Here is a 22,291-nt window from a genome sequence, read left to right as displayed (position 1 = left end):
GCGGCCGCGCCCCCCCCAAACCCCCCCCTGCGGGTGAGGCCCGGGACCTCCCGCGGGCAGGTGGCAACCGCGAGGGCGGCGCGTCCGACTCAGCCCGCGGGCCGGCCGGAGAAGTGGGGGTGTCATTGCCCCGGGAGCCGTGGTCCTCAAATCCTCCCCGGACGGCTGACTGCGCGGGCGAGCGTGGGATTTCGGTCATACCTCCTGCCAGATTGCATGACCACAGGGTCCCCCACGGCCTCTTGCGGAACAATGCCGGGCATGCAGGACCCCAGGAATACGGCGGAATGAATGGCCCGAGCAGTGCCGAGGGGTGCCGGCCTCGCTGCCTGCTGCGAGCGGACTCCCTGACGGCCAGGTGGTGCGGGGCTGCAGAGACCACCGGGACTGCCCCGCACAGCCTTTCAGAACCAGGGAGTGGTCAACTAATGGGACCGAAAGCTGCTTCTTGCATTTGCCATCTCGGCAGCCTTTGGTCACCCCAAGGAGAGCCATTTTAGTGGGTCAAGAGCCAGACTGCTTAATAGAGAGTGACTGAAAAGCAAGGAAAGGTCGAAGAGAAAAGGGGAGCAGCAGTGGTGGGCCGGGGGTGCCATCTCTGCCCTTTTTGCCTTTTTTTTTTTTAAAGGTGGTAGGGATGATAAAGTGTCTGTGCCAGCCCTGGCCCATAGAGATACACCCAAGCCAAGTAACTATAGCGTCGTCGGTAGTGAAGGTAAAAAGAAATGTGTGTTTAAAAGGGTTTTTTTGTGTTTTTTTTTTTTTTTTTTTTTGCCATAGGGCGCATGTGGAAGAGGGTCCAGAATTGAACCACAAAGTCGGCCATGAGGGGTCCAGCCGCTTTAACTACCATGGCCCTGGATTAATTAAAATTTGACCAGAGAAGGGGGGAGAGAGAGAAAGTGAAAAAGCAAGCCACCAGGTCCAGGACCTGAACCATGGTAGGCCATGTGGGACCCCAGCGCCCTTAAGCACTATGCCATCTGCCGGCCCCAGATTTGTTTACTTTTTTTAGAGAGATTTTTGTTATGAAGCATTTGTGGGAGACAGACAGAAAGCAAGAAATCACCTCCCCGGGGGGAATGGCCACACCGCAACTGCTTCTCCTCCATTCTCTGGGGATTTTAGGCACATACTTACAAACCCAGCATGAGTTTCGAGCTGCTGGGTCTGGGACATGAACCACTGATGGCCTTATGGGAGTCCAGCGACATAACCATTATACCATCTGCTGGTCCCCAAATTTCCCCCCCAATATCTTAATATTTGTATTACTTAAGTATGGAATTTAAAAAGATGTGAAGTCAAGTAATTTACATCTTGAAACTCATCCAGTGTAACATGTAGCATTACTATTTCATCTGGGCTCACCCCCTCCCTGCCGAAAGTCCTTCCAGGTATTCTGTAGTTTTACTTCCCAGTTTCTGGTTAATAGTGAAGGGGGCATTTTCTACTTGGGTCATTTACAACCTCTGGAGTCGGCCATGGTCCCTGGTCTTGATGGAGTCACCCGGATTTGTCAAGGAGGAAGGCTTTATTATGAGTGCTATCAGTGGAGACATAGCTAGGTTTGTTCAAAAGCCAGTCTCCTTTTTCTCTGTTTTTTAAAGGGAGATTTTTGCTACAGGGCACATGCACTCGCCAGAGAGAGACAGACAGAAAACGAGAAGCCACTCTCCCCCAGGGGGATGGGCATGCATGCACATGTGCCTGGCGTGCATTTTAAGCCACCAGGTCTGGGACTTGAACCACAGTCGACTACGTGGAAGTCCAGCAACATAACCATTATACCATCTGCTGGTCCCAATTTTAATGACATTTTTCACATAACCCAGGACATGCAAGTAATAATTTAATCATGTAGTCAATATTTTAAAATTATTAATGGAGTTTTACAATTTTTTGCTGTACGTCTTAAAGATTGCATGTGTATTAGGTATCTTAATTTCCTTCTCAGAGTAGGAGGCCAGGTCCTCCGAGAGTGAGGGCTGTGTGGACGAGGGCCCTGCACATCTCAGCTGAACTAGACACATCTGAAATGTTGGTGGCCACATGTACCTACTAGCTGCCATATTGAACAGGGCAAGTCTGTTACGGAGAAGAATCAGGACAGATTGCCATACTGACGAAACAGAACCAGGGCAGCTGCCATGGTGGACACGCCCCTGTAACTAGAGGCCGAGGCCACGAGAGACGCCTGGATAGATTCCAGCTGACGCCTGATGTGGTGGCAGTACCTGTGGTTCCAGCTACTGGGAAGGCTGAGGATCACAACACAAAAATACCTTGTCCTGAAAGAGAGAGAAGTGGGGACAGCAGATGGCATAGCAGTTATGTTGCTGTGCTCCCACATGGCCGACCGTGGTTTGAGTCCCAGACTCACTACCTTGAAACTCATGCCAGACGTGTGTGGATGCTCACCCAAGATCCTGGGAGGAGAAGGGATTGTGGCGTGGCCATCCCCTTGGGGAGTGATTTCTCATTTTCCCTCTCACTTTCTGTCTCATGTGCCCCAAGGCAAAAACTTCTGTCTTTAAAAAAAGAGAGAGAGATAGATAGGGCCCAGCAGGTGGCATGGTGGTTAAGGCAATGGATTCCCACATTGCCAACTGCGGTTCTAGTCCTAGGTGCCACAGCTGAAAATCACAACAAATATATATGTTAAATAAAAGAGAGAGAGAGAGAAGGGACCAGTGTACCTAAAAAGGTAGAAGGATTGGCATTCAGAGCACAAGTGGAGAAGTTACCTTTAATTAGGATGAAACTTTTCCCTTGGGAAAGAGAGAAGAGAGCCAGCATTAAGTTAGTGATACATTTGGAATGGGAAAGAGTATGAAATAAAAGGGAAGTTGAGAAAGTTCAGGCCTAATCACTCTTAATTTGCTTCTCAATGTAGGGGGCCAGGTCACCTGAGAGTGAGAGGGCTTTGTGGAAAAGGGCACTGAGGGCCCTGCACTCAGCTGGGCTCCCTGAGGCTGCAGCAGCACCTGGGGGCCTGTTGGGAGGGCAGAATCTGTCTTCCTCCCAGAACGACTGAACTGAAATCTAATGAGCTCTCCTAGTGATTTTTATGCAGGGTAGTTCCAGAATGGCAGTACTGAAAGTTGAAGGAGAGCACCTTTATTCATTTGTTTATTGAGACGTTTTTGCCTTAGGGTGCTTGCTGAGTGGAGGCAGAGACCAAGTGAAAGAGAACTCAACCCCCAGGGTATTGGCCACACAGCAGTCTCCCCGCAGGATCCTGGGCAGGCACACCCTGCTTAATTCTCAAACCACCCAGTCTGGGACTAGAACTGTTGTCACCTGTCAGCTGTGTGGGAATCTAGTGACTTAACTGCTACGCCATCTGCTGGCCCCGGGAGAGCGCCTTTATGGACCAGGAAGAGAAGCTTAGAGGGCACCAGGCAGTGGGGGAGCCCAGGCAGTCTGTGGTGACCGCAGTTTACTTGTCCGCCATCTCCTTCAGTCGGCTGTGCGGCCCGCTTAGAGACCGACAGTGGGTAGGACTGGGCTGACCAAGGTTGGAGGCTAAGAGCAGGTGAGGCAGAAAGGCGTGAGTGAGTGACAGAGGCTTGAGAGGGGCTGAAGTGACCAACCAGGAAAGAAAGCAAAGCCAAGAACAGGCACAGAGACTAGGAGGGAAGGGGCTGGAGTCCTTGATGGGATTGCCGGCAGGTGAATGAGAGCAGGCAGTGGGTAAGCTGGAGAGGGGCTGTGGCTGGAGAATGCTTTGTCAAGATCATGGAGTTCCAAGGCTTTCGAGGTCGCTCTAGTCCAACCTCCTATTCATTGTAGGATCTCTTCCTTTGCGCCACTCTGTTTCAACATACATCCAATGGGGGCCAGCAGGTGGCATGGTGGTTAAGGGCGCTGCTCCTACATGGCCGACCACAGTTTGAGGCCCAGACCTGGCGGCTTGCTTTCTCACTTTCCCTGTCTCTCTCCCTCTCTGGTCAAATTAAAATAATAAATAAATGGGACCAGCAGGTGGCGTGGTGGTTAAGGTGCTGGACACTCCCACATGGCCAACCACAGTTAGAGTTCTGGACCTGGTGGCTTGATTTCCCATTTTCCATCTTGCTCTCTCTCAATCTCTCTCTGGTCAAATTAAAGTAAATGAATGCATAAATAAAAAATTAAATAATTCTTTAAAAAAATAAATAAAGTTAAATAACTTAAAAAATAAAACAACAAAATATAGTCAATGTTGGGGCAGCCTGTTATTTTCTTGGAAAGAGCTAGTTCAGATGATTTACTATAGGCCAAAGATGGCCTGCCTAAAAATGTCCATATGTCGGTTCTGGTTCTGTCCTCTGGAATAACACGTGGGACATTAAACAAGTCTGCTCTGCCTTCTGTTTTATAACCCTCAAATATTTGAAAACAGCTGTCACGTGTTCTCCAGACAGCGTTTCCGGCTTACTCTGCCGTTCTGAGCAGAGCGGCTGTGGTTGGCAGGCAGCGCATCAGACCTGAGGGCTTTCTCAGAGGACATGGTGCCCAGTGAAACCAGGCTGGGTCCTCCAGAAAGGCTGCAGCAGCAGCCTGGCCTCTGGGCCTCTGGGCCTTGGGTGGAGGAGGTGTGCTAGGTTGGTCCTCAGCGGCCAGTTTCATTCGGGCTCCCACAGAATTCCCCCTGAGCCACCCGAGCAGTTCTTGAGGCTTTCAAGGCCATTGAACTCCAGAAAGAGGCTCGTGCAGACAGGACTAAAACCGTGTTTCAGTTATTCTCAGCTGGACAGATGGGCAGTTGTTTATTTTTAATTTAAGGTTAGGGGTCCTTGTTTTTTCTTTTGCTTATAGGGCATGTGTACTCGCCAGAGAAAGAGAGAAAGGGAAAATGAGAACTCACCCCTGTGAGGATGGCCACGTTGCAGTCCCTTCCCCATTGTCCTCTTAGGATGTTGGGTGTGCATTCACAGGTGCCTGGAGTGGTTTTCAAGCCAGCAGGTCCAGGACTCAAATGAGGGAGTCTGCTGTGTGGGAATCCAGCACCTTAGCCCGCACGCCACTTACCCTAGAGCCCCTTCTAATACTCCATGTCTTGTACTGTCTCTGCACACAGACTCCTGAGTGGGACTCCGAGTGCCTTACCTCCCTGCAGCCCCTCCCTCTTCCAACACCTCCAGCAGCTAATGAGGCTCATCTGCAGACTGCAGCCATCTCCCTGTGGACGGTGGTGGCTGCTGTGCAGGCCCTAGAGAGGAAGGTGGAGGTTCACAGCCGGCGGCTCCTACACCTAGAAGGCCGGACAGGGACAGCAGAGAAGAAGCTGGCTAGCTGTGAAAAGACGGTGACCGAGCTTGGGAACCAGCTGGAGGGCAAGTGGGCCGTGTTGGGGACGCTGCTGCAGGAGTACGGGCTGCTGCAGAGGCGGCTGGAGAACCTGGAGAACCTGCTGCGCAACAGGAACTTCTGGGTGCTGCGGCTGCCCCCGGGCATTAAAGGAGATCTCCCAAAGGTAATCACCTCTGCTCGCCCCTTAAGGGATAGTCTTGGTTAGTGACTTAAGGCATCTTTATTTCCTTTTTAAATTTCCTAAAATTTGTTAAACTGAAGAAGCACAAAGGTATTTTGTGTTTCTCTATGTGGAAAACCTCTGTTCAATTTAATTCTCATTTAGAGTGTCACCCTTCAGGTCAGAAACGTCTTTTTAACCAAAGTCGGCTATTTGGTAGATGGCTTTTTTTATTGCTTGCTTGCTTTCTCCTATTCATTACTCATGACCCTCTTCTTTCTTTGTGAGCCTATGTCTGTCAGAACCTTGGTGAGGAAACTAAGTTAAATATCATTTAAATCAGCTGATTTGAATTTGTAGGTACTTGTGAAAAAGTTAGAGGAGGACAAGATAGGATTGCACTGTTAAATGGTTAACAAAAGGGTTTGGGGTTGCCCATGGGTCTAAGGTCGATGTTGATTTTCTGCTTTACCTTTCTTTCCAGAAGCATGCTAGGATGCTCTAGCTTTCTGGAGGAAATAGCCCATTAGGAAAAAGGAAATAGCCTTGAGGCAGCTAGTTTCTCACATGCTTAGTGATTCATTCATTCAACAAATATTTCCTTGGGACCAGCAGTTAGCGTAATGGCTATGTCGCTGGACTCCCACGTAGTCGACTGCAGTTCTTGTCCTGGACCTGGTGGCTTAAACTCACGCCAGGCGCGTGTGTATGCGTGCCCAAGATCCCGAGAGGAGAATGGAGGAGAAGGGATTGCGGTGTGGCCATCCCCCCCGGGGGGTGATTTCTCTCTTTCTATCTCTCTGTCTCTCTTTCTGGCGAGCGCACACGCCCTGTAACAAAAATATATATATATATTTCCTGAATGCTTACTTACTATTACTGCATCCTGAGGGCATAGCAGTTTACTTAACCCTGGAGCTTTAGGTGAAAGGGAGATTACCTAAACACACACAAAAATATGTGCATTTTTTGCTTTGGTAAGTGTAAAACAGGGTTGGGCCAGCAGGTGGCATGGTGGTTAAAGGCATTAGATTTCCACATGGCCAACTGTGGTTCCAGTCCCAGACCTAGTGGTTTGCTTTCTCACTTTCCCTTTCTCCCTCTCTCTGATCAAATTTAAAAATAACAATAAAGGGAACCAGCAGTTAGCGTAATGGCTATGTCGCTGGACTCCCACGTAGTCGACCGCGGTTCGCGTCCCGGACCTGGTGGCTTAAAACTCACGCCGGGCGCGCGTGTGTGTGTGTGCCCAAGATCCCGAGAGGAGAATGGAGGAGAAGGGACTGTGGCGTGACCATCCCCCCTGGGGGTGATTTCTCGCTTTCTGTCTCTATGTCTCTCTCTGTCTGTCTGTCTGGCGAGCGCACGCGCCCTACAGTGAAAATCTCTCCAAAAGAAAAAAAGAAAAAAATAACAATAACAGGGGCCAGTAGGTGGCATGGTGGTTAAAGGTGCTGAATTCCCACATGGCTGGTCACAGTTCGAGTCCTGGCTTGCTTTCTCTGTCTCTGTCCCTCTCTGGTCAAACTGAAATAAAGGAATAAATAAATAAATAAAGTTAAATAAAAGTAACATACCCATTACACTAACTGCTGGTCCCGACTGGTTTATATTTTCAAAATCATTTTGGCTGCTTGTGGGAGAATGGGTCATGCAGGCAAGAACAGAAGCAGGAAGGAAATGAGGCCGCTGTGTACTAGGAGGGAGGAGAGCGTCTGGGCGAGGGCAGCAGAGGGGGTAGAGAGAAGTGGGCAGCCAGGGGTTTTCGATGGTCGAACTGATGTAGGACTGGCAGATGAGAATTAGGAAGTGGGGAACTGACAAACAATAATTGTAAATTGACTAGTCATTTTGGTAATTTACATAGAACTTACTGTCTGAACACTTTACTTTTTTTGTTAAAGGTTTTTACAATAGGGCACATGTACTCCTTGAAGAAGATCAGAGACAGAGAGGGGAAGTGAGAAATCAGTCCCCAGGGGCACTGGCCACACTGCAAACCCTTCTCTTCCATTCTTCTCTTGGGATTCTGGATACATACATACATGCCCAGTGTGATTTTCAAGCCACCAGGTCCAGGGCTTGAACCTCAGCCAGCCATGTGGGCGCCTAAAACACTACACAACCTGCTGGCCCCGCTCTTTACTTATTTTAAAGCACGTCATTTTCTTTCTTTTTTTGGGGGGGTGGGGGGGGTAAGGTTTTTGCTATAGGGTATGTGCTCTCACCTGAAAGACAGAGAGTGACAGAGAGACAGAAAGCAAGAAATCACCCCCCAGGGAGGATGGCCACGCCGCAGTCCCTTTTCCTCCATTTTCCTCACATGATCTTGAGCACACACGCACACGTGCCCAGCGTGAGTTTAAGCCACCGGGTCCAGGACTCGAACCACGGTCGACTACATGGGAGTCCAGCGACATAGCCATTACGCCAGCTGCTGGTCCCAAAGTGTGTCATTTTCATAAGGCCTGAGCTGATAGAGTTTCTAAATAGAAAGTACAGAGTTGTGGTTTAACCCAACTGGCTCCAGAGCTAGTGCTGGTAACCACCTTGGGTCTGTGGCTCTTGGGCTTTTGGCCTAAAGAACTGGAGGGATGATGTGGACATGTCCCTGAGGGAACTACGTCGGAGAAGTCCAGCGTTGGCAGTGAGATGGAAGTAGGAGTTCCTTGGCAGTGGTTGGTTCGAGGTGTCTGCAGCACGTGCAGGAGAGCTGTTCAGTGAGCTCTGAGGAAGAGAAGAGTCGGGAGCCGTTGGCGTAGAAGCGGTATTTGAGTTCTGAGGTGGAAGTGGTTATCTCCGGAGAGGAAGTGGACAGTAAGAGGGGCAGTCCAGGGACCAAGCTCCAGGGGTGAGAGGAGCCTGCAGAGGAGCGGAAGGGGAGAACAGTGAGGTCGGGAGAAGAGAAGTGAGAAGATGTGGTTCCACACGGGCCAAGGGAAAACAGTTCGAGGAGTCGTCACGTGGGGCAAGTATGTCCCTATAAAGACAAGGACAGTGAATAGGAGTGGGCAGCAGGGTCGCGGCAGCCTTGACGAGAAATGTTTCTGGGGTGTGGATAAAAGACTAAATGGACGCCAGCCAGTGGCGTGGTGGTTAAGGAGCTGGATCCCTCGTGGTTGACTGCAAGATTCAGATCTGGAGACCTGAAAAACGTCCAGCGTGAGGCCAGCAGGTCACTGGTGGCTAAGGCACTGGACTCCCACATGACCAGCCATGGATCGAGCCCTAGACCTGGCAGCTTGAAAATGATTCAGGGGACATGTGCATCCGTGCCCAAATTCCTAAGAGGAGCATGGAGGAGAAGGGGCTGTGGCGTGGTCATGTTCCTTGGGCAGTTGCTCTCTCAGTTTTCGTCTCTGTCCCTCCAGCAGGTGCGCCTGCCGTATCATATAGCAAACTCAGAGAACACGACCCGGCTGGACTGAAGAGTGAATGGAAAGAGAGATGGAGAGAGGAAAGATAGTCAGCTCTTTCTGTGAAGGGGAGCAGAGGCGAGGAGGTAGATGGGAGGGGTGTTGAGTCAGAGAACCTTACCTGCAGTGTGTCTTATTTGTTTATCTGGAGCCCCTCCAGAAGTTCCTGGACATAATTTAAACTTAGTGTTTCTTATAAGAATAGCTGTGGGGCTGGCAGGTGGCGTGGTGGTTAAGGCACTGGACTCCCATATGGCTGACTGCATTTTGAGTCCCGGACCTGGCAGCTTGCTCTCTTTCTCTCCCTCTCTCTGTCTCTACCTCGTCAAACTGAAAAACAATAATAATAAAAATAAATAATTATTTTTTAAAAAATAGCAGTAAAGGTAAGTTCATGTCCTAGAAGTAGGTAATGTCTAAATTGTCCATTGTAAACTCCAAAAATCACATATAAAAATATGTTCTGATTTTTCTTATAGATTTCTTAATGAAATGAAAATGCATTTAATTCTAATGTAGCTGTATTGAAGGTGATCTTCATTAAAATATGGGAAACAAACTTTTGTGTCCTTGTTTTCTCAAAAATGTCCTTTTGCTCTTGCCTTTAAATGCCAAGTCTTGGTCCAAAATAACTTGTCCTCATTTTTTTTTTTTTTTCCTGTTAAGAGAGATTTTTGTTATAGGGCATGTGCACTCACCAGAGAGACAGAAAGTGAGAAATCAACATCCCACGGGAGTGGCCACACCACAGCACAATCCCTCTTCCTTCATTCTTGGGATTTTGGGCACACATGCACACGTGCCTGGCATGAGTTTTGAGCCACCGGGTTCAGGACTGCAACCCCGGTCAACTACGTGGGAGTCTAGCGACATAACCATTACACCATTTGCTATTCCCAAATTTCTTAATGTAATTTTTTTGGGGAGTGGGGGGAGATTTTTTGCTATGGGGCACGTGCACTTACCAGAAAGACACAAAGTGAGAAATCACCCACCCCCGGGTTGGGGGGGATGGCCACGCCACAATCCCTTCTTCTTTATTCTCCTCTTGGGATCTTGGGCACGCACATATACACGCCTGGCATGAGTTTTAAGCCACCGGGTCCAGGACTCGAACCACGGTCGACTACATGGGAGTCCAGCGACATAGCCATTACGCTAACTGCTGGTTACCTTGTTTTTATTTTTGTTTTTGTCGTAGGTTACATGCACTCACTAGAGAGAAAGAAAAAGCGAGAAATCACCCCCCAGGGGGGATGGTCCCGCCGCAATCCCTTTTCCTCCATTCTCCTCTCGAGATCTTGGGCACGCACGCACACGTGCCTGGTTTGAGTTTTGAGCCACTGGGTCCAGGACGGGAACCACGGTCGACTACATGGGAGTCCAGCGACATAGCCATTACGCTAACTGCTGGTTCCCTTGTTTTTGTTTTTGTTTTTGTCGTAGGTTACATGCACTCACTAGAGAGAAAGAAAAAGTGAGAAATCACCCCAGGGACGGGGGAGGGGGGATGGCCATGCCATAATCCCTTCATTATCCTCTTGGGATTTGGGGCATGCACACACCTGGCATGGTTTTCAACCTACTGGGACTAGAACTCAAACTGCAGAGTCAGCCATGTGGGATCCAGCCTTAACTACCATACTACCTGCTGGTCCTGGATCCATTTTTTTTTAAAATGGATTCACTGGGATATATATTAGAAATCTGTTCAATTTATATTTTTTTCTCTCTAATATCATTTATAGTATGCTTCTCTGGTGCTGGCTTTTGTTGTTGTTTTAATATTAGGTAATCCTTGATTGTTTTTCCATGTTCACCAGTGAAAAACAGGTTGATCAATAGTTACAGGAAGCTGGCGTGAGTCTTTCACCACCACACAGGTCTGTTTGACCAAAGGAGCTTTCCAGGTAGATGTCCCTCTCTAGGGATGCTGTTGAGGTGGGTTTCACTGTCTGGTGCCCTGGCTAGAAGCAGGCAGGCGTGCAGGACCCACCCAGAGGCCAGAGGATGAGGGCTGTGCTCTGAGTTGTCAGGGTAAATGGCACTGCTACCTCACTCTGCCAGGGCTGATGCATCAGCAAGAGGGCCCACTATTCTAGAGATAGGTGCTTTATTCCTTTTAATTTTGCCAGAGAGACAGAGAGAGAGAGTGAGAAAGCACCCCCTGTGGGTAATGGTCCTGTGCAATCCTGTCTGCATTTCTTCCTCCTTTTGGGGTTTTGGGCACACATGCAAGTGCCGGTGTGTTTTTCAAGCTGCCAGATGTGGACTTGAACAGTGTGGTCAGTCACATGGGATCCAGCTGCCTAAACCACCATACCATGGGCTGGTCCAGGATAGGTTTGTTTTTTCTTTCTAGATTTTGTTTGAGAATCACCTCCCAGGGGATTGGGGTGGGTCACACCACAATCCTTTTGCCTCCAGTCTACTCTGAGGATTTTGGGCACCTTATGCACATGCACCCAGAATCTTTTTCTAGTCACCGGGTCTGGGACTTGAGCCCTGCAGCTGGCCCCTTAGTCGACTGTTTAGGGGCCAGCAGGTAGCATAATGGCTAAGGTGTTGAACTCTACAGGGCCAACCGTGATTTGAGTCCTGGACCTGGTGGCTTGCTTTCTCACTTTCTCTGTTGCTCTCTGTCTCTGGTGAACATGTGCCCTGTAGCAAACTTAAATAATAAATAAAGTTAAGTAAATAAATATATATGTTTTTTAAGAGGCTTTTTTTTTTTTTTTTTTTTTTTTTGAGAGGTTTTTGCTATAGGGCACGTGCACTCGCCAGACAGACAGAGAGAGACAGAAAGCAGGAAATCACCCCCCGGGGGGGTGGCCATGCCGCAATCCCCTCTCCTCCATTCTCCTCTCGGGATCTTGGGCACGCACACACACGCGCCCGGCGTGAGTTTAAGCCACCGGGTCCGGGACTCGAACCGCGGTCAACTATGTGGGAGTCCAGCGACATAGCCATTATGCTAACTGCTGGTCCCTTTAAGAGGCTTTTTAAACCATAGCTCATTATCACTTTTTGCTTCTGAGCTTGAAAATTCTGTGGGTTTCTTGACCAAGACTGTTCCATGCACAGAATGCAGCTTCCACACTTGAACTCCGTGGTCTTCAACACACCGATGTGGTGATGGCTTCTCATTCTTTGACCTTTACAGATGTAGTCCCTCCTGACTGTTTTTTTTTTTTTTTTTTGGAGAGGTTTTTGCTATAGGGCACGTGCACTGGCCAGACAGAGAGACAGAAAGCAAGAAATCACCCCCCGGGGGGATGGTCACACCGCAATTCCTTCTCCTCCATTCTCCTCTCGGGATCTTGGGCATACACACACACACGCCCGGCGTGAGTTTTAAGCCACCGGGTCCGGGACGCGAACCGCGGTTGACTACATGGGAGTCCAGCGACATAGCCATTACGCTAACTGCTGGTCCCCCTCCTGACTGTTTTTCCCCTAATTTGCCAGAGTGCATGCGCTTGTGGAGAGAGACGGTAAGAAAGCACCCCTGAATAGGGCGCGTTCATGTTGTAATCCCTTCTCCTACATTTTTTCATCCCTTCAGGATTTGGGGCCTGTAAGCACAAGTGCCTGGTGTGTTTTTCCAGCCCTCAGGGCAGGGATTCCATCTGCCTTTGGCCATGTAGGGTTTGGCTCCTTTAACCATCAGGCCACAGGACCAGCCTCCTTCTGTGAACTGTCCTTTCAGTGGAATTCTGAGAGGGCATTACCTCTGCTATGAGCTAGCCCTCAAATTGAATGTGTGTTCAGTTTAACACTTTAAACTAGAAGCCTGTCCTCAAGCTGTATTTTGGTCATAATTTAATCGTACATGTGTTTGTTTTAAGCTACCCCACAAGTCTTCTGTATACTGAGGTTAGATAAAAATAGACTCTTGGGCCAGCCAGTGGCGTGGTGGTTAAGGTGACTAAATCCCACATGGCCACTGCACAGTTCCAGCCTGAATCCACTGGCTCAAGTAACACTCCAGGGGTGTGTATGCCTGTGCCCAAAATCCCAGGAGGAGGATGGAGGAGAAGGGATTTTGGTGTGGCTATCCCCGGGGGTGATGTAGGGATGAGGGGGTGATTTCTCTCTCTCCGTTCCTCCTCTCTCCCTCCCTCCCTTTCTCCCCCTGTCTCTCTCCAGCAAGTGTATATGCCCTATAGCAAAAATCTAACTCACACACGTATATAAAAAATCACACTCACACACGTATATAAAATACCATAGCAGTAACTTGTGGTCTTATAAAATAAGTTATTATCTAGTATAGACTATACAGTGTCTGTAAAATGGATTGAAGAGGAAGAACATTAGTGTTCATTTAGCTATGTTCAAGTTTTGTTTTTTAGAATAAAGTTTCTAGGGTAAATGGCAATTTATCTTACCTGTAGCAAGGGACGGCTTTGCTAAGAATAGCTAACTCCCCTGTTTTGATTCTATAAACATCAAATAACAGCTTTTTTTTTTTTTTTTTTTTTTAATTCATGATGCAGTGTGTTTGGGAGAGGAGGGGAACGAGCGAGAAATGAGCAGTCTCCTCAGGGTCTGGTCGCTTGTTTGCTCCCAGACTTCCAGCCTATCTGATCCTGGGCACTTATGTGCATGGCTGGCATGTCTCAGGTTGACTGGGCTGGGATTTGAACCGTGGGTGCTGTGTGGAGTCCCATTTCTCTTGAGCAGCATATTACCTCCGCCATGAGTCGGCCCTCAAGTAATCTCATATACCATAGCTTTGTTCCCTGAGCACACCTCCTAGGTCTATGGGTTGCTGATCAGTTTAAGGCTCACCACTGTTAATCAGGTTTCCGTAGCTACCTCCCATTCCCCTGTTCTTATTTATAAATATTTTTAAATTTTATTTATATTTTTTGCTATGAGGCTGTGCTCACCAGAGAAAAACCAGAGAGACAGTTAGAGAGGGAGAGAAAGTGAGGAAGCAAACTATCAGGTCTGGGACTTGAACCACGGTCAACCATGTGGAAGTCCAGCACCTTAACCACCATTCCTCCTGTTGACCCCATGATTTTATAAATACGTATATGTATATTTAAAGATTTATTTGATTTATTTATTTTAGGTTTTTGTCAGATGGCACATGCACTCACTAGTTACAGAAAAAGAGAGAAATCCCCCCCCGCCCCCCGATGGGATGGCCATGCCACAGTCACATGCCCTGTGTGCATTGAGCCATTAGGTCTGGTCAACCAATGACGGTTGACTATGTGAGTCCAGCACCTTAACCACTACACCACCTGCTGGCCCCACAAATATATTTTTAAAACAAACACTCTACCATAAATGTGGTCAACTGAGCAGATCCACCGAAATGTTAGGTCAGGTGTAGCTCTTCATCATTCTTTTTTGTTTGCTTGTTTGTTTTTAAAGAGAGTTCTTGCTATATGGTGGGTGCGCTTGCTGGAGAGCCAGAGAGACAGAAGATGAGAAATCGCCTCCCAGAGGGGAGGCTACGCCAAAATCCCTCCTCTATTCTCTTCTCAGGATTTTGGGCATGCGTGCATATGTGCCCAGTGTGAGGGTCTTTTTTAAGAGACGTTTTTGGCCAGCGTTTGCTCATCGGAAAGACAGACAGAAAGCAAGAAATCACCCCCTGGGGGTTGGCTGCAGTCCCTTCTCTTCCATTCTCCTCTCGGAATCTTGGGCACAAACATGCGCCTGGCGTGAGTTTAAGCCACCAGGTCCGGGGGTCCCAGTGACATTGCCATTATGGCAACTGCTGGTCCCTGCGCCCACTGTGAGTTTTAAACTGCTGTGTCTGAGATTCGAACCATAGTCTACCACATGGGAGTCCAGCAATATAACCATTACACCATTTGCTGTAATAATTATTACCTTTAATTATTAATCCATTTCATGAATTTGCTTTTTTTTTTGGCAGGGGTGGGATGGTGTCAGATCTCTAGGCCTGAAGACCCTGGGTGAACATAGCACTGGTTTTCTGAAGTTGAGGCTGGACTCTGGGCTAACAGATGACCCACCAAAGTACAGGTCACTGAAGCAGCCAGTCATCTGCCTCTGTTGAGGGCCACCAAATGGTACTGCACGTAGGATCACTCCAGGTGCTCAGGACACTTAAGTGAACTGTCCCCGCCACACTGTCCTCAGCCAAGAAGTAGGGGCAGCTCAGAGCATCCCTGTCCCCACCTCGCCCTCATACAGTCCAACGTGTTGTTTAATGAGAGTGGACCCATGCCAAGTCAAAGATGTGTATATGCACATACACAAAGGTTCCTGGAGTCTTTTTTTCTTCTCTTTTTTGTAGCATCCTTTTTTATTTTATGGATGTTATGTTTTCTCAAATGTTTATGGAAGAGTCAGCAGAGGTGGCATGGTGGTTAAGGCACTGGGCTCCCACACGGTTGACCACAGGTTGAGTCCTGGACATGACAGCTTGCTTCATTTTCTCTCTCTCTCTCTCTCTCTCTCTTTCTCTCTGATGAGTAGATTTGCCCTATAGAAAAATTGAAAATAATAATAAAATAGAAAGAAAAAGAATAAAACTGTAGGAAATGGCTACGTGGAAGGAGGAAGAGCCAGTCATGAGCAACTAAACCCCAGGATGAAAAAAGCTTTATGCTAGGTGGTACTATCCATATTGGGTACCATAATTTCTCCAGATAACGCTTGCATGTCTTTACAGAACCTTCCAGTTTTTGCCTGTGGATCAATGTCTAGGTTTACACCAGTCTGTACTAAAAGGTAGGGGATTCAGTTCTTTTTCTTTTTTTTTTTTTTGAGAGGTTTTTTGCTGTAGGGCGCATACGCTCACCAGACAGAGACAGAAAGCAGGAAATCACCCCCCAGGGGGGGAATGGCCACGCCGCAGTCCCTTCTCCTCCATTCTCCTCTTGGGATCTTTGGCACGCATGCACATGTGCCCGGCGTGAGTTTTAAGCCACCGGGTCCGGGACACGAACCGCGGTCGACTACGTGGAAGTCCAGCGACATAACCATTACGCTAACTGCTGGTCCCGGGGATTCAGTTCTTAATGTGACCATGCTCTACATCAAACCTGAACTCCCAACTAGACAGAATCCATAATTTATTGAAGGAAGAGGCTGGAGGGGGCTGGAGGGTGGGGTGAGGTGGTCCACTGAGGTGGTCCACTGAGGTGGTCCACTGAGGTGTGGGTCTTTTCTCCACCCTCTCTCTCTCAGAGCTTTCCCAGATACCTCAGATTTCTCCAGGGTCTGGATCCCATTTTGCCCTTGGCCTCCCCCTTCCCCTCTCCTCTTCCTTCTCCTTCCTCTCCTCCTCCCTCACTTTGCTGCCTCCTCTTCACCTCCAGGACCTTGCTCAGCACTGCAGGCCGAGCAGACATCATGCAGGGAGGGGGCTAGGACCATGTCGCTTAACCCTGAGTTTCCATGTGATGAGGTGGTGGAGCTGTGGAGTCTGTAAGCGTTTGTCGTGGGGAGACAGACAGACAGTGAGAGGGAGAGTGAGAAATCACCCTCGGGGTGGCTACATTGCCATTCTCCGCTCAGAATTTTGGGGATCCACACACCCGTGTGGTATGATTTTTCAAGCCGCCAGGTCTAGTACTCAAACTGCACTCAGCCATATGGGAGTCCAGTGCCTTAACCACCACGCCACCTGCTGGCGCAGTCCTGTCATTAAGTTTTATGTTTGCTTATTTGCAAGGACCATGTGTAAGGATCTTGTGTAAGTCTGGTATAATTGACCTCTTGAGGTTTTGCTGTAACAAAAAGGAAGTAGGAAATAATTTTGGAAAGAACACTAAAACAGTAAGAAAGCCAGAACTTATTTTTACGTGGTTATCAGCTCACATTTTTATATGGACACCTTTCCCAGCTCTTTTCTTCTTGGTGGAGACAGTGGACTACTGACAAGTTCTCAGTCTGAGTTTCAAAAAAAATTCATTGAGAAAAGTTAGCAACATGAATGTTGGGAAGCTAGCTAGACTATGGAAGCCAAACACAGAAAGGTGCAGGATGAGTACGTAAAGTCACAGTGAACTCAAGAATCTGTAAATGAAAAGAAGGTTCCTGGGACTCTAAAAGGGGAATTAGGAGAGAAAACTGAAGACTTGCGAGAAATGAAACTGCAGATATTAAGTCCATAAAAATTGGAGTTTTAAGAGCCCAAATACAGTGAGAATTAGAAACTCCAATGAGAGGGGCCGGCAGGTGGTGTGATAGTTAAGGCACTGGACTCCCACATGGCTGACCACAGTTAGAGTCCCAGACCTGGGGGCTTGCTTTCTCACTCTGTCTCTGTCTCTCTCTGGTCAAGTTGAAAATATATAAATATAATTAAATCTTTTTTTTTTTTTTAAGGATTCTTTTATTTAACATTTATTTATTTACTTATTTTTAATTTGACCAGGTGGGGGCGGGAATGAGAAAGGAAGTCCCCAGGTCTGGGACTCAAGCCATGATCTGCCATGTGGGAGTCCAGTGCCCTTAACCACCACGCCACTTGCCAGCCCCACAGTTAAATAAACCTTTATTTTTTTTTAACTTTATTTTATTTATTTTAATTTGACCAGAGAGGGACAGAGGGAGAGAGAGAGAGAAGGAAAGTAAGAAAGCAAGTCGCCAGGTCCGGGACTTGAACCTCAGTTGGCCATGTGGGAGTCCAGCACCCTAACCACCACACCTCCTGCCAGCTCCTCCACAGTTAAAAAAAAAAGAAGAAGAAAGAAACTCCAATGAGAGAATATTTTAGGAATCTGGTTGAAGAAGTGGAGAAACATAGAGCTTAATATAATGAGCTTCACTATGTATATGTATTTCTCAAGTCAAAATTGGAATACCAGAAAGAATTTGCATGTATTTTAGAAGAAAAAATAACATGTGGCCCAGAGATTGAAGTACTGTATAAGATTGAGCACTGGGGACCAGCAGTTGGTGTAATGGCTATGTCACTGGACTCCCATGTAGTCGACCACAGTTCGAGTCCCAGACCCAGTGGTTTAAACTCATGCCAGGCACATATGTGTGCATGCCCAAGATCCTAAGAGGAGAATGGATTGCGATGTGGCCATCCTCCCTGGGGGGTGATTTCTCACTTTCTGTCTCTTTGTCTTTCTCTGTCCTTCTAGCGAGCGCACGCGCCCTATAGCAAAAACCTCTTTAAAAAAAAAAAAAAAAAAAAGATGGAGCACTGTATTAAGTAGCTGCCTAATTAGTTCTGATACCACAAAAGACAGGAAACAAGTAGAGCATCTTGTTTGATAAAAAATTTGTTTCAGAAATTAAAATATTTAGAATTGAGGCCAGCTGGTGGCATGGCAGTTGGGGTGGACAGATTCCATATGGCCCACTGTGTGGTTCAGGTCGCAGATCTGGTGGCAAAAGCTGGGCATGTGCGTGTGCATGCCTAAAATCCCAAGAGGAAAATGGAGGAGAAGGGATTGTGGCATGGCTATCCCCCCTGGGTGGGGGGTGCTTTCTCACTCCTACCTCCATTTCCCTCCTGCAAGCATAGGCATCCTATAGCACATTTAAAAATATATATTTAGGGGAACCAGCAGTTAGCGGAATGGCTATGTCGCTGGACTCCCACGCAGTCGACCGCAGTTCGTGTCCCGGACCCGGTGGCTTAAAACTCACGCCGGGCACGTGTGTGTGCGTACCCAAGATCCCGAGAGGAGAATGGAGGAGAAGGGATTGCGGCGTGACCATCTCCCCTGGGGGGTGATTTCTCGCTTTCTGTCTCTATGTCTCTGTCTGTCTGTCTGGCGAGCGCACGCGCCCTACAGTGAAAATCTCTCCAAAAAAAACAAAATATATATATATATGATCCGAAGTTGCAGAATTAAAGGATTAAGAAAAAGAAGAGTTCTTGTGCTTTGGTGGAAAATGTCTGAGAAGTACAGGTATGTCAGTTGGTGAAGATACAGGCTCCAGTGAGATTCCTGGAGGCTGAAAAAAATCAGCTACACTGTAAACTGAGTGCTTGGAGAAAGAGCTGTAGTTAAACAGTGAACAAGATCCTTTTTTGTTTTTTAAGAATTACTTTTTTAATTTATTTTTTTGGAGAGGTTTTTTGCTGTAGGGCACATACACTCACCAGAAAGACAGACAGAGACAGAGACAGAAAGCGAGAAATCACCCTCCGGGGGGGAAACTGAGCCAGTAGAAGTTGAAGTCCGGATGAGGGGCAGACACCATGGTTGGAGGAAAGGCATAAGTTTCATGAACATATCACAGAGAGGAACAAGCAATCTATTGATAGCTAAGAGAAACTGTTGCGAAGAGCTGTAGTTGTGGGGGTGGGGAAGTGGAATAGAACCTCTTCATGAAGACAAAGCGAAGATTTAAAGAGAAAGTAGAAGCCTTGGAGGCAAATAGAGAAGAATTGGAAACAGAAAACCAAGTGTTTAAATAAACAAAATGCTCTGAGGAATATGTAAGACTTCAAAAAAGACTAATAGGTATACAAAAAAAGGTTTTTTCCCTTTATTCATCACAGAGCTTGTGTGCATGCATCTGGAAGTGAGAGAGGGGTAGAGAGCACCCTCACAGGGTCTGGTCACACCTCGTTTCCTGTCTTCCAGCCGCCAGCCTATCAGATCCTGGGCATTTGCATGCATGTCTGCCATGTTTTAGGTTGCCTGGGCCAGGGATTCAAACCGTGGTTGCCATGTGGGATCCAGCTTCTCTTGAGCTGTGCATACCCACTGTGCTAGGGAGCTGGCCCTGAACGTTGGAGTTTAGTTTTGGTCCTCAGCATGTCTCCACCATCAGCCCCATCAGCCTTCAGTCATCAGCCACGGTGTTGTCCTTTCCTCCTTGCAGGTAGGAGGAACAGCATCAGGGGAACCCGCTGTACTTGGCAAAGGCTGTAAGAAGTAGAGACAAAGAAAACAACTAGAGGAACTTTGATCTTCTGGGGAATGACATATTTGGGGAAAAGACCATTCAAAAGGGGTGAAATCAGAGACTCGGTGAATTACGGGGCAACGTACGTCAGTCATTGCTGTTCGCCAGAGCCTCAAGGACAGTCTCTCATGAGTGTCGGGGTGGGGGGTTATATAATGGGATTATACTGATGACCGTGGAGCGGTAAAAGGTTTCAGATGTTTAGAATGGTATGGCAGGCCTTTGAGAACGTTAAAATAATGAAAGGAACTGACGGTAAAAGATGTAGTGAATGCTGGGTTGCAATGGCGGACTAACCCGCGCGATTGTAATTTTAGGTGCCTGTGGCATTTGATGATGTCTCCATCTACTTTTCCACTCCCGAGTGGGAAAAATTAGAAGAATGGCAAAAAGAGCTGTACAAGAACATCATGAAGGGCAACTACGAGTCTCTCATCTCCATGGGTGAGGCTGAGTTGGCACCTCTTGAATGAGGTGACAGCAGCTCCAAGGGGCTTAGAATGGTCCCTGTTCCTCTGGTATCCTCATTCTCACTCTCGGTTCCGGTTCCAACCCAAAGGTGACAAGTCATGCCTGCCAGATAGGAAATGATAGCCTCTCCTTTTGCAAATAAGACAGTGAACAGAGCTCCGGGTTATAGGTGTGCGGCCAGAGGTCTCCATGGGGATCCTTCCTTTGAAAGGAGCCGACCCTCCCCCCTCCCCCTGAGGCTGTCCCTGCTCAGTGAGAGCAGCCAGCGGCCAGTGCTGACCTAGCACAAGGGCTTTCCCACGCGTCACACCTCTTCCCGCTTTCCCGTAAGGGGAGGCGGCTGGGTGGGGAGAAGTGTTCCAGAATCTCAGAGCAGTGCACTGAGCCCGTGGACCCGAGAGCCTCACTCAGCCTTGACATCAGTCGCCATCCTCGTTTATCTCTGTCAGACCTGCTCTCCCTCTTCCTCTCCTAGATTATGCCATGAATCAACCTGATGTCTTATCTCAGATTCAGCCAGAAGGAGGACATAATACAGAGGACCCGGCAGGGCCAGAGGAAAGTGAGATCCCCGCAGACCCCAGTGAAGGTAAGTGGGAGCAGCAGTAAGCCACTTCTGGTCTCCCTTTCTAGTTAGAGAAGGTGTTTCAGAACTAAGTAAGGAGGGCCTGGGGCCTTGCTGAATGATTCGGTGCTAAAGCCAGCAAGAGTTTGTTTTTAAATCACAACTTAGAGGAGAATTGGAAGTTTTTAGCTGTCTTGGTCATGTCCCTTTAGAGTGCTGTATTTTCCTACCCAGCCGTAAGTCAGTGAGCTCCCTGGAGGCAAGGACTGTCTTTTTTTTTTTTATTGGGGATGTTTTTTATTCTTTATGTGCTATATGGCACTTGTGTACTTGCTGGAGAGATTGAGTGAGAAGTCACCCTTTGGGGTGAGGACCATGCCACAATCCCTTTTCCACTCTCCTGTCAGGACTTTGGGCACGTACACACAGGCGCCCAGTATGTTTTTTCAAGCCTCCAGGTCCAGGACTTGAACTGCTTAGTTAGCCATGTGGAATTCACCTGCCTTAACCAGCATGCCACCTGGCCACCCCAGCTAAGCTTTAAGTGGTTCTCCCCCATTTCAGTGTAAGAGAGAACTTGGAGATCATCTTGTCCAGTGCCTCACTCACCAGAACCACTCTGAGTGTTGCGAGTTGCATTCCCTGAGGGAAGTACGAGACCCAGCTGTTTAGTAAAATAAACAAGTCCTCGTGTGGCAAGGGAAGCAGTCGCCCGCATCTACAGTGCGGGAGCTGAGGGGGGCATGTGACCTCTGAAAGCACTGAAGGGGCCAGGAGTCCGCTTGTTCCCTCCAGGTGTACCTGACCAGTGGACCCGCGTGGCACCTCCTGGGCAGCGTGGATTTGCCAGCTCTGGGGAGACTGACCACCTGTTGGCCCCAGCAACTCTTTTTTTTTTTTTTTTTTTTTTTTTAGGTTTTCATAGGGCACGTGCACTTACCGGAGAGAGACAGAGAGAGAGGGAAAGTGAGAAATCACCCCCCCACACACCCCCCAGAGGAGATGGCCATGCCACAATCACTTTCCCTCTATTTTCCTCTTGGGATTTTGGGCATGCTCACACACGTGTATAGCATGATTTTCTTTCTATTTGTTTATTTTTTTAGAAGTTTTTGCCTTAAGATACATGTGCTCACTAGGGAGGGAGGGAGAGAGAGACAGACAGAGTCAAAGACAGTGAGATGAAAATGAAAAGTTACCCCACAAGGGATGGCCATGCTGCAGTCCCTTCTCCTCATTCTCTTCCTGAGATCTTGGGTACTCATACACATGCATCTACCATGATTCTCAAGGCAACGAGTCTGGAACTCAAGCCGCCATCAGCCATGTGAGAGTCCAGTGACATAACTGCTATACCATCTGTTGGTCCCATAATTTTTAAGCCACCAGGTTTGGGGCTTGAACTGTAATCAGCCATGTGGGAGTCCAGTGCCTTAACCACCACACCATCTGCTGGCCCAGCAGCTTTTCTCAACATCCTCTTTTGAAAAATCAATTTTAGGGTTC

The 22,291-nt window shown here is 48.0% G+C and overlaps 1 protein-coding gene across 2 annotated transcripts in view; it reads left to right on the top strand.

Annotated features, from left to right (window-relative positions):
- Positions 1 to 4,937: 4,937 nt before the first annotated feature.
- ZNF398 (zinc finger protein 398) overlaps positions 4,938 to 22,291 on the top strand; it is a 21,339-nt gene continuing 3,985 nt past the window's right edge. The window contains exons 1-3 of one of the 2 annotated variants that reach the window (XM_014583124.2): positions 4,938 to 5,461; positions 20,067 to 20,193; positions 20,696 to 20,809. In XM_014583124.2, coding sequence (XP_014438610.1) covers positions 4,964 to 5,461; positions 20,067 to 20,193; positions 20,696 to 20,809 — 739 coding nt within the window. In that variant the 5' untranslated portion in view covers positions 4,938 to 4,963. The remainder of the gene's footprint in view (positions 5,462 to 20,066; positions 20,194 to 20,695; positions 20,810 to 22,291) is intronic. The other variant, XM_027766797.1, reaches the window with a different exon arrangement.

This window comes from Tupaia chinensis, unplaced genomic scaffold (assembly GCF_000334495.1).
Source record: "Tupaia chinensis unplaced genomic scaffold, TupChi_1.0 Scaffold000010_1, whole genome shotgun sequence".
Taxonomy (NCBI): domain Eukaryota; kingdom Metazoa; phylum Chordata; class Mammalia; order Scandentia; family Tupaiidae; genus Tupaia; species Tupaia belangeri.
Note: the sequence above shows the minus strand (reverse complement) of the source record. Positions and strands in the feature narration are given on the sequence as shown.